Source organism: Montipora foliosa, unplaced genomic scaffold (assembly GCF_036669935.1).
Source record: "Montipora foliosa isolate CH-2021 unplaced genomic scaffold, ASM3666993v2 scaffold_409, whole genome shotgun sequence".
NCBI classification, from domain to species: domain Eukaryota; kingdom Metazoa; phylum Cnidaria; class Anthozoa; order Scleractinia; family Acroporidae; genus Montipora; species Montipora foliosa.
In genome coordinates, this window is record NW_027179711.1 from 57,501 (window position 1) to 70,000 (window position 12,500).

Here is a 12,500-nt window from a genome sequence, read left to right on the forward strand (position 1 = left end):
CGTATTTTCTTAACTTTCTGCAAGGACGGGGGCGTGGTCTTACGTCCGTATCAAAGAGCAAAAAAAGTAGTACCAAACTTAAGATCATAGCGGTTTTTCTTTCCATGGTCTATTACCAGAAGAAAAGGAGAAAGGACATCACCTCGCCTAACTGGGGTAAAAACTTCAGAGTTCCGTCAATTCTTTCACACCGAATGGTTTTGTAAAAGGCAACCATGATTTTCCAACCTTTTTCGGTATACCATGGGCTCTAACAATATTTCATAAAACCAAAACTTCTACTCACACTGTCAAACGCCTTTTGGAAGTCTTTAAAGTTTGTTGATATTTTTTCCTGACATACTCGAGCCACCTACAAAATGCTTCGCAAAGTATGGGTAGAATTGATGCAATATCTTCCACTTGTGAACTCGAATTGTTCTTTCCCCAGTTTCTTATCTACTACGACCCTTGTGGGAACAATACGTGCTAGCACTTTCCCCAAAACGGATGGTAAAACATTATCTAACAAATGAACATTCCATCTAATGTCCTGTCTTTTGGTGTCCACTCCATAAACCCGCCAATGGTTCTGGTGGTCTTGTGTCAGGCTACATAATCGACACAACTCTGTTTAAGTTACATCATCTTCCTTTTTAGCAGCTTCTTTTATTTAGTCCTCGAAATTTTACTTTGCTTACTGCTTGTTTCACTTCCTAATGACTCATAGTTTCACAACCTATGACCAACATCTCTCTTAGCTTCAAGTTGATGTCAAGTTAGAAGTATTTGGTGCGTCTTTTCATTTTCTGATGAATACAGAATCTTCCCATTATTTTCTTTGTAGGTAGTTCAATCTTTTGCTTGTTTTACCCGGACAGATACATCCTAATATGATACACTGTCCTTGTGTTGTTTATCTTAGCCGCATCTTTGGTCTTCTTTGCTTAGACCAATTGTACTATTCTTTCCTTTCCCACCTTTTGACGTCTGTTGGATTCTTTGTATTTCTCATATTCCTACTGATTCTTTGTCAGAACTTTTTCTTTTCGATGTCCTGCCTTGTTTCCTCGCTCATCCATTCTTCTTTCCCTTTCTTGGCTTCCTCCCAAGAGCACTTTCAGTAGCTCCTGTCACCACATCCTTGAGGTGCCCGCATATCACTTCAACATTCAGATCCTGAACATGCTTCTCTTCCTTTAGTGTAACGAATTTTTTAGCTGAATAATTTTTCAGAAAATGAGTTTTCTTTTAAATTTGATCAATATTAATCAACTTATACCTGCTCTCTTTCTTTGTTCTCTTCAGATTGAACTTCAATTTCAGTTTAACCACGTAATGGTCACTGCTCACCTTTTTGTCTCTACACACTCTTGCATCTATCATAGACAAGCTCTATCTCTGAGTCACAAAAATGTGTTAATTTCAGTTGATGTCCACTTGTCCGATGAAACCCAGGTCTTTTTGTGTATGTCCTTTTGTCTAAAAAGGACTACTTATACAGATTGTGTCCCTTAGAGAAGCCCAAACATTTTTCTTCATCATGATTTGTGGTATCTCCAGTACGGCACATTTGATGGCTTTTTCCAATCTCTCCCTTTAATTTGGAATTTTGGTATTGAGGTCGCTCATAACTTATGCAATGTCATGCTTAGGTGTTCCCTGAACTTCTTCCTCAAACTTCGCATAAAAGCTAACTTTGTCCTGGTATTGTTCTGATAAATTGACTTTTCTGTATCCGCCTCATTTCACTTATTGCAAGTTTATCCAATTGATAGCGTTCTAGATATTTAATAACTTGTCACAGCCTCCCAACCTCAAAGACAGGCCTTATGTTCGAAGTCTTCACACAAGTAGATGTTTTTTCTGTAAGAATTGGGAAGATCCTGAGCGTAAATTCTACAAGACAGGCTTCGTGGCCCATTTCCCAGTCTGCCCCTGAACTTAGAATCAGCCCCCTTTTCCCCGCTCCCCTCCACGCCCATGACCCTCTAACGATTACAGGAGCACCAAGGATCAAAGAATTGTCAATACAGTTTCACTGATCCCTTGGTTGCATCATATTGGTCCAACATCTCAAAGCACTCCTGGTTCATTTTCTTTAAGCGAATAGTTTATCTGCATGCTATGAGAAATGGTTTACAGTAGTTAGCTGCACACACACAATCTGACTTTTCCATGAGCCGGATTTTGGGTCTTCACAATCATAATGTGTGATCGTCATTATGCGTCAATATTTGAAGATGCCTTTAAGTTACTTGACTCCTGGCAAGTAAACATGTGGTCAGTCTGACCTGACATTTGCTAAGACTGGTCGGAATCAACAATTAATTACCCAACTTAGTTTGTGTATATTGCATGCTTCTCCAGGGTCACCCATAGGAGAACTTTGGCCAGATCGGAAGTTCTTATTATGCTATAATTTTCTTTTGGCAGTGGTGACTGTTTTCCTTGGTATCCGTCTTGATGGTGCAGGGCTGAATAATACCGCTCTTTACATCATGATTGTCTATTGTGTGGGCGTGGCAATTGTGATCGTGTATGATGCATATATAAGTTTAAACAAGAGTGGCAAAGCCGGCTTCAAGTTGGTGAAGGGAGAAACAGATGGTAAGCTGATAGTGTTTCTGACCAGAATCCTATGTAAGCATTGTTACGTGATATACTAGTCGAAAAATATCAATGTAAGTGTAATGCCTGCTACATTTATTTCTCACAGAGAACCATGTTATACTGGAACCCAACTTCAAGTTGGTGAAGGGAGAAACAGATGGTAAGCTGATAGTGTTTCTGACCAGAATCCTATGTAAGCATTGTTACGTGATATACTAGTCGAAAAATATCAATGTAAGTGTAATGCCTGCTACATTTATTTCTCACAGAGAACCATGTTATACTGGAACCCAACTTCAAGTTGGTGAAGGGAGAAACAGATGGTAAGCTGATAGTGTTTCTGACCAGAATCCTATCTTACGTGATATACTAGTCGAAAAATATCAATGTAAGTGTAATGCCTGCTACATTTATTTCTCACAGAGAACCATGTTATACTGGAACCCAACTTCAAGTTGGTGAAGGGAGAAACAGATGGTAAGCTGATAGTGTTTCTGACCAGAATCCTATGTAAGCATTGTTACGTGATATACTAGTCGAAAAATATCAATGTAAGTGTAATGCCTGCTACATTTATTTCTCACAGAGAACCATGTTATACTGGAACCCATCGGTGGCAAGGTAGACGACGTTTTTGTAAAGTAGTGATATTTGTCTCATATGGTCATCTCAAGAATTTAGGTGGATTACCAAGACAGTAACTTGAGTATTTAGAAGTTCAGTGTTTGGAAGAGATTACATTTGGTTGATTTTTTCGTTGACTTGATCATTGATGATCATCCTCTTTGCACAGGAGAGGCACTTGCCAAATATATCAGGAAACATCATGCAAGAAGCAAAGAGTGGCTCTGGCTCGACTCAAATGAATTTTTGGAGATAAGAGAAATCCTGGATATCCCAGAAGAAAAACCCTCAGAACAAAGACGAGAACTTCTGATCTTTGATTGATTTGATTGCTCATTTGTCAGAGAATTTTACTTTATATCTAAAACAGTAAAGTTCAGAAATTGTAAAATTCTGCAGAGAGCTGATTTGTTCTCAAGTGGTTCAAGAACATAGAGAAGCTAACTAAGGAACATCTTTTCTTACTTTTCAGTTCATAGCTAGTCGCAAGTTCTTGTTGGGATTTCTGACACTCCTTGTATTTGGTGTAGTAGTTAGTCTTGTGGTACTGATAGCAGCTGGTGGGCAAGAAGGACACGATCATCTTCTTGATCATTAGTTCAGTTCCTCAGTAAGTACACAGGCATGTGAATGGCACCTGTAGCCCAGTGCAGGTCATTATAATGGTCACGACGTTTGGCCTAGGAAAACGACAGACCCACTAGTGGCTTACCATGTTTCCCTTGATTGGCCAAAAAACAAAAAAAAGTAACCGACACATATTGGGGTATCAAATGTCGCATGGTATCTGCTGGTACATTGTTGTACAGTGCAATGACTCTCTACATCCTGTAATCAGAAAAAATAGTATTAGTGTTATGATAGCAGTAGGTCACTTTATAGCAGCCCCTATACAGGATATACAGGAGCGTCCTTCTGTATTTATGGTGAGGGCAAGCAGCATAGCAAAGGAAGTGGTTTACTTCTTAAGTTTTGTTTGTAATCCTTCTGAAAAATGCTTCCCATGATTGGAAACTTTCTCTGTTATTAAGAGCAAGTACAGCGCAAATAAGCTTTCAGTTGCCGGCATGGTCATTTTATTGAACAGATGTGCGTGCATACATTTTAATTATGAAAAATGTCATGGTTCCCCAAATAACTCTGTCTATTCTTAATATAATAATCCTGTAGCGAAATGGGCTTTACTCCTTGTGCATCTGTGTCCTTTTTGAGGTGTTGTTTTCAAGGTTGACGCTTTAGTCAAACTAAAGACTAAAACAATTACTTTAGCGGAACACACCAGATGCAAATAACCAAGTTAGTCAAAAAAATAATGATGCACGCGACTGGCAATGTTAAGCATTAACGTCTGATTTTCTTACTTTTCAATAATGCAACTGTTCAATGCAATGGCGTGAATTTCCTGAATGTGACTGAAACACTGATGCTCCATTCTTTCGTTATTTCATTAAATAATGTTGTGTGAAAGAGAAAAGTATAGAGGTGGATAAGACGAGAAAATAAATTTCTTGCATACAGAAATCCAACGTCTGCAACAATTATAAATAAACCTAATGCATTTAACGTTTAATGTTTCGGCAGGTTGATTGGAGATCGTAGTTTGAAGAAGTTGATTTTGTGCTGATCTGTAAAGGAGCTTTAACAGTGTTTTAGAGTCCAAGATGGTGAAGGCAGTGACATGGGTGTCTGAAGTAAAAACGGCATTTCACTTTCCAAGTGAATCATAGCATCACAAAAGACTATGGTCTGCTTGCACTAGCTGTCGCACGAGACCCTTTTCTACTCTTGTCTTTCATCACACCCGCAAATTAATCGGTTGTTATTATGGGAACAATAAAAGCTGGTTTATTCATGTGTTCTTGCAGTCTCTTTCTCTAATACCTAAGGCGTATTCGTAAAAGTGAAATAGCTGAGTCAACGTGACTAGTGCTATCCTCGTGTTATGTATCCCTAGTTTGCCATGTTTTAGAGTAGCAGTAGCAGTAGTGGTAGTAGTAGTGGTAGTGGTAGTAGTTGTAAGACTTTATTTAAACCCAGAAAATCATCAGTTAAGCTTTACAATTTAAAAACTCAAACTATTTACAACTGTTACGTGATTGCCGTGTGGGAATCCGATATGCTGGATACCTCCTTCAAGTTTCGCTTAAATTGATCAACAGATCCAACATTCTTTACGCTGTTGCACAAGTTATTCCGTAATGTGGCCCCGCTATAGGACAAACTTCGCTTGAAATAACGAGTTCTCGGTTTTCGCAAAGCCAGTTTTCCCTCAGAGTTTCTCAGGTTGACATTAGAGTAATACTGAGTGAAAAGACGTTGAAGATAATCTGGGGCATTAAGGCTTTCCGTTTCTTTCGTCGCGTTGATAGCCTCTCCCAGTTAAGGTTAGGAGGTGGTTCGAGTTCGTATCAAAAGGCAATTTTGTAATTACTCTAGCTGCACCATTTTGCAATTTTTGGAGCTTATCACTCAGGTAGACGCGCAAAGAGTCCCAAACCGAGCAGCAAGAATCACGAATCGAAATACGACATAATCACAGCGTTATAAATCTGAATGGAATGAAGGGCCCCACACGTTTCAGGGCACCTATACCTGAGGATACTCTCTTGCATATTTCTTCGACTTGTTTGTACCAAGTAAGTTGAGTATCTATGGTAACGCCCAAGGATTTAATTCTTATTTCAACGTCTTCATTTGGGACACATAATCTCTGCCTTGACCCAATAATCATTAGTTCAGTTTTGGCAACATTTAAACTAAACTTGTTGGATTTCAGCCAGCAGTTCATGGATGAAGGATTGTTTGAGTTCCATGAACGTTTTAGCGGTTAGTGTAATATTTGTGTGATCAGCAAACAACCTTGGCGCAGCGGCCAGCAGGCAGTTGGGGGGATCATTAATGTAAATTAGAAATAGCAAAGGACCCAGTATACTGCCCTGCGGTACACCGCACCTGAGATCGCGAGCAGTTGATAGCTTGCAGTTGACATGACATCTTTGGGTTCGGCCAGTTAGGTACGACAGGTACCACCTGAGAGCTGCCTGGTCAAAACCTAAGAATGACATTTTACGCAAGGTGATCTCGTGATCAGTGGTGTCGAATACCTTTGTAAGGTCAATGAAAACGAAGCCATTTAATAACCCATTGTCGATGTTAACTGACCAGTCATTTGTCGCCTCAAGCAAAGCAGTAAGAGTACTCTTTAGGAGCGGAAACCTGATTGGCAACTTAGATAGTAAGTTGTTCTCATTAAGATAATGGCAGAGTTGGATGTAAACACTTTTTTCAAGAACTTTAGAAACTATCGGAATGACAGAAATTGGCCTACAATTGTAAGGATTCGATTTAATACCCTTTTTAAAAACAGGAGATACTGTGTCGGTTTTCCATTCGCTTGGGTATATCCCAGTGAGGATGGACTTAAAGAATATGGCGGTAATCCAAGTTGCGATGATACCTGCAGCCGTCTTTAACAGTTTACTCGGAATCTTATCTAGATCAGTGGCTTTTTTATCATCAATTTTCTTTAAAAGATTTAATACAATATCGATATTCGAAATTTGCAGAGAAAACGATCAGTGGTCAGTGGTTTTCAGAAAAAAATCAGGATTTACATCTACAACACAATCTCGTACCCAGAGTCCTCGGGCTTTTTGGCCAGCGGGTGAGCGCCCGGAGAGACTCTGGGATAATCGACTCCATTTTCCCAGAAAACGTGGGTTCCGGTCTTATGACGTATGGTTGAGTTTAAACGGAAGCAGAAAAGAGAAAACCGTTAACAGTAGAAATGGCGGGTTGAAAGTGTTTGAGAAACAAGAATTTTAGCCTTACACACAAAGAAACTGGAGAAATGATCATTGGCTTGCTGTAAGAGCAAGTGAAGATGAAACCTCTGAAGCTTTCGGTGAGTGTATTTTTGGTGTTTCAGCGTACATTACACCGTACAGAATGCAATGAGAATGCCATCGTGCAAGCAACACGATCGACAAATTTTTTTTGTGGAAACGACACAAATGTCCTCTTCTTCTACAATTTGATGTTTCCGTAATTCTGAATGGCTTCGACAAGACCTTATTCCACGGATTTCTCCTCAAAGAGACTGATGTAATGTTTTCCCACGGTACTTTTGCAACAGCAACAGTAATCACTTTTTAGCAGTTTTAGCAGCGTGGGAAAATTCCCGTGCGGTATATGACATAATTCAAACCTCGTCGTTTTATTATTTTTGTGATTTATATATTTCTGAGGTAGAAAAAATCAATCAGCACTGAAACTTGTTTTAGATTTTGAATCTCCCTCCAAATTCTGGGGCTTCCGAATTACTTACCGACTTCCTGTCGGACTGCCATTGTTACGCAAGCGGCCAATCAAAAATATAGTTCAAATCGATTATCCCAGAGTCTCTCCGGGCGCTCACCCGCTGGCCAAAAAGCCCGAGGACTCTGGGTACGAGATTGTCTACAACAGGAATGTCTTCGCTAGCACTTGCGCAACATTTGTAGAGTATTCGTTACTAGTGTCTGCCATATCAGCCCGATTACTTACAGTTTTGTTGTCGGGCTTTGATCTCCAAGATATTGGACGTCTTGCCGCTGTTACGGGAGGTTAGCTCGTTAATTAGGTTCAATGTTTTGCGGAAATTACCTTTATTAGCTTCCAGGTTGTCAGAAACATAGAGTTTCTTTGCGGGCTTAATTGCGTTATTTGCCTGGTTTCTAGCACTCTTATATTGATCCCACGCGGCTGAATCATTGGAAGAGATTGCCTTCTTTTTAAGGAAATCTTTTCTTCTGGTTTTGCAGAGTAGATCATCAGTAAGCTATGGGCATTGCTTTTTATGGACTCTCTTCGATTTTAGTGGTGCGTCTTTATCAACGCAGCTGAAAAACATTTCTTTCCATTCACGCCACATGCCGTTTGGGTTAGAATGCACATCAACATTGGCCCATGGCATTTGGTTGAGATCACCTAAGAACTTGTTTGGGAGCACTGCTCCCAAACCATTTTCGGATGCACCACAGGCTAAAGTCTGTTCCTTTGGTCGTCATAATGTACCAATAGTTTCGATGACTTCAGGAACAACTTTGTTTCTTCAAATTCTTGTTGTTCTTTTCGGCCCCAATTCCAACGGGTGTTCTTCTGCAGCAACCGATGCAAAGGGGCGAGTAGACTCTACAGATTATGCAGGAACGTCTGACACGTTGGTTGGAGATGGTGCATTGGTGATTGCCTCAACTTTATCATCCATGGGCTGTATTCCCTCCTTGATAACCTTGTGACCCAGATACGTCACTTGAGGTGCATAAACACCCACTTGCTTCTCTTCAAACGCAATCCAAAACGTCTTGCCAGTTGTTTGAATGATCCTCATCATCTGCGTCCGATACCAGAATGTCATCCACTTGTACTATCACATACGAGATGTTTTGCAAGAGCCGAAGAAACTCGGAACGGAAGGAGGTTGTACTGAAACAATCCCTTATAAATATTTATAGTTGTACAAAGTTTTGACTCATCTTCAAGCAGGAGTTACTGGTACGCTTTACTCAGATCCAATTCCGTAAATTTCTCTTCACTTCCGTGGGTTGCCAACAGATCCTCCACTTTATGTATAGGATAATTATTGAACTGGGAAACTCGATTGATTGTACTCTTGTAATCACCACATATGCGAATCGAAAACTGAACAGATTCTATTGCTCCTTCTTTCTGTAATCTCTCAGCTGTTCAGCTTCAATCTTTCTTTTCATCGCATAAGGCACTGGCCTAGCCTCGCAGAATTTTGGCGGGGAATTTTTGTCTACCAGAATCTTAGCCTTTAGGCCTGTAAAAGTTCCTAATCCATCTTTAACACTTCTAAGGACTCTCTTTGTTCAACCAATCTCTTTCAATTGAATTCGGCCCAGACCCCTCAACAATAAGAATTGCCAACTCCTCTTTTTGATGGTCATAGTTCAGCATAATTTTTACTGTTCCTAATACTTTAACTGATTCACCTGTATAGGTTATCAATTTCACTGTAGCGGGTTTGACTTCCAATTTCCCTTGTCCTATTTCTTTAAAGTTGTCATCATTCATAATTGTAGCCGCCGCTCCAGTATGAATTCACTCCATTTAAGGTCTTGGTAACGGGAATTGACGCGCCGCTTTTTTTTGCATAGGGTTAAATTATATATCATATGAAAGTTAATAGACTGAATTATTTGACTATTGTTTTGGTATTTAATATTGCCTTTTAGTTTCAAGCTCGAAACGACGAGTTTGCTGTAGAAACTCCTGCCGCTTCACTTTATTGCGAAAATAACCGCACTTTGTTGCATCTTAGTCACAGATGAATGCATGAAATATCACGCACCAAAGTCGAAACTCTCATCTCATACTTAAATTGGGCAGAAAATGTGTCATAAAATCAGTCTCCGAGGACAAACGAAAAATTCCTCACGCGGTATTTGGGGTAGTACAATCAAAGCGATATCTTAAAACCTGTAGGGACAGGAGGTCCAAGAAGTTGTAATGTTTGGGGTCAAAATAAACCCCTAGACGATCGAGCTTGAAGATTTCGCGAGCAGTGCACGGTCTGCTAAACAACTCAGCCCCCTACTTGAAAGCCAATTATGCTGAGTCAATCAGCGTTCGGGTACGTGCATAGGTACCCAATGCTTTCACGTGTGATTGTCAATCATTTTTCGCGGGCAGATTATGGTGGGAACAAAGAAAAGCGATTTTAGGGGTTTTAAAATTCATTTTTCAGAATTTTTTTTTTCGGAGAGCATACTTCCAGATTTGCAAAAACAAAATAATTTTCGAGACGCCCAAATTTACCTTTACCAAGACCTTAATTCAATTTCAACTCAATATGGCTATTGATACTGCAAAATCATGGTAAAAATGCTGTCTTCTTCCATGTCCTTCTCTTCGGTCTTGGAGGTTTCCATGTGATGAGTGTACCCTGGCCTCTTGCTGTTTTTTTGATTCCTTTCCCCCTTCCCACGGTATTTGTTGGCTTTGTGCCTTTGTGGAATGATTTCTTTATATATAACTTTATTTTGGAGAACTTGCTATAGGAAACACGTGCTCGATTACTCAAAATTCCAACTTGCAGTAAAATTACACAAGGCGTAGTTACTAAGGATACCACAATCTGCTCCTACAGTGAGGCACACGCCAAGTTGTGATATAGGACCCCTCTTTTCGTGGGCTCCGATTTGATTTCTTTTTTCGATTCTTGAACATACAAGTAAATGTTGTGGAGGCAGGACAAATCAATGACAGTATTTTTTGCCTCATACATACAAATTATCGCACATTCTTGAGGAAGGGAAAAATATAGTTACCTAATAATATGCCCTGATAAGTTTCTAAAATGATTCCTACAAAGTACAAAAATATAGGTATAATTATAATAAAGTGAAAATGATGTGTTATCGTTAGGAGTTTCAATACTTGGCCAAGTAGTGTTGCTAAAGTGTTCTTTTACAACTTTCTTTATTTGGGAGAGTCGAAGTCGAAAATGGCAAATCCTTCCAAAAGAAACGTCCGATCACAGTTGGGCAAAATTTTTACTAAACTATTTTGTAGGAGCTGATCAAAAGGTGTTGAAGAAATACACTTCCAGTTAAATAATTATGTTGCCCAGACATATGAGAGAGCTACAATCTTAGACAAAAACCTTGAAACACTTTGAACATTCTCGCACCGTTTTCGTCCCCCTCCCTTTTTCAATGTTGGTGTAGCCAGTCAAATAGTAAGATGTCGTCCCAACACTGTCAAGGGGAAAGGGGTGTTTCAAGGATTTTTGGCGAGGATTGTAGGTTAAAGTTACATGGTTTATCATCGCAAATACCGTCGTAAAAGAGTAAACGTGTACGTAGCTTAACTATATCCGGGAACCAAGGTTGACATAGTTTGGGGTAATGTGTTCATGAAGTGGCACGTCGTTTATTATTGTAACTGCTTTGTTTTGTAGTTTCACAACTTGTGATAGAGTAGTATCATAGTTATTCCCCTCTCAATATGCATCCATAGATAAGATAGGGATATTGACGTGAAATTCAAAGCTATAAGTGATTTTGTTTTCTAAGTAATTAATCTTTAATCTAACATTTATACTTTTGCTTATTTTGCTACATATATAATCTATATGCTCATGCCACGACGGATGACATTCAATAAATAGACCTAGATATAATACCATAAGATTGCTCTTAATACTGGTTTGCTAATTTGAGTATCATATATTATATCATATATCTTTATTTACCCTCGGATCTTTAGAGAAGCTTGGTGTAGCTAATTCCTCCGAGCATTTACCCTCCCAACCATGATACATCACAGAAGACAGACCACAACACCGGGAACTACATGCCCTACTCTTTGCTACAAGTGTGTGGGTTCTTTTACGTCCCACAGGAAATGAACATTGAAGGGTTGTGAGACGGGACCTCCGGCTTATCGTCCTTATTCGAGTGGAGGATAAAAATTATATTTAAGTTTCTGCCCAGCCTGAAAGATAAGATATTTGGTTTTATTCATATTTAAGGTAAGCTTGTTGGAACACAACCACTCATAGATGGTAATTCTAAATTTTTGTGCGTTGAATCAATTTTCCCAAATCCTTACCGCATGCAGTCAAAGAGGTGTCATCTCCAAAAAGTCTCACAGACAAATAACTTGTTGCTTTAATCATGTCGTTTATATAAATTACAAAAAGAAAAGCGCCTAAGATTGAAGCGTGTGGTACCCCTGAGTAATTAGTGTTCTATTTCACAACATTCTCACTTGCACTCATTGTTCAATAGAGGTATGGGAGCGTTGATCGAACGTCAAGGAGAAGGTGAAAACCTACTGACTGCGACTACGAATTTCAAGCGATTAGGGTTGTGTGGGAGGGCCGTTGCTATCTTCTCTTCTGGGCACTTGATCAAGTTTGAGGAGCAGAATGCAGTGAGAGTCATGTTTTATCATTATTAATCCTCCCTAGGGATCACCAAGCTCACGGGAATCCGTTAAGCCCGATTGGGCGAGAACACCTCCCGGATTTTATCTTCGCTCTTCATTTCAAGTGATGTGAATAGTAAGCAAATCAGACTCAATGCCATTCGCATATAGAGTGTTTTCACGTGACGTAACGGAGGCCATTTTGGTGTACCTAAACAGTGGAACGGCAGCCATGTGACTTAAGCCAGCAATTTTCAATGGTGTGGATGTCACACAGAGAGACTTTTGAAAGTAGAACATTGTGTGATTTACAGTATCAAAGGCCTTACTTAGGTCGAAAAAAATTG

General features: G+C 39.6%; 1 protein-coding gene across 1 annotated transcript in view; it reads left to right on the forward strand.

Moving 5' to 3' along the window:
• LOC137988156 (ferric-chelate reductase 1-like) overlaps nucleotides 1-5,062 on the forward strand; it is a 60,532-nt gene extending 55,470 nt beyond the window's left edge. The window contains exons 15-21 of the mRNA XM_068834211.1: nucleotides 2,416-2,589; nucleotides 2,699-2,752; nucleotides 2,862-2,915; nucleotides 3,016-3,069; nucleotides 3,179-3,213; nucleotides 3,689-3,826; nucleotides 4,798-5,062. Of these exons, the coding sequence (XP_068690312.1) occupies nucleotides 2,416-2,589; nucleotides 2,699-2,752; nucleotides 2,862-2,915; nucleotides 3,016-3,069; nucleotides 3,179-3,213; nucleotides 3,689-3,814 (497 nt within the window). The 3' untranslated portion in view covers nucleotides 3,815-3,826; nucleotides 4,798-5,062. The remainder of the gene's footprint in view (nucleotides 1-2,415; nucleotides 2,590-2,698; nucleotides 2,753-2,861; nucleotides 2,916-3,015; nucleotides 3,070-3,178; nucleotides 3,214-3,688; nucleotides 3,827-4,797) is intronic.
• The last annotated feature ends 7,438 nt before the right edge of the window (nucleotides 5,063-12,500 follow it).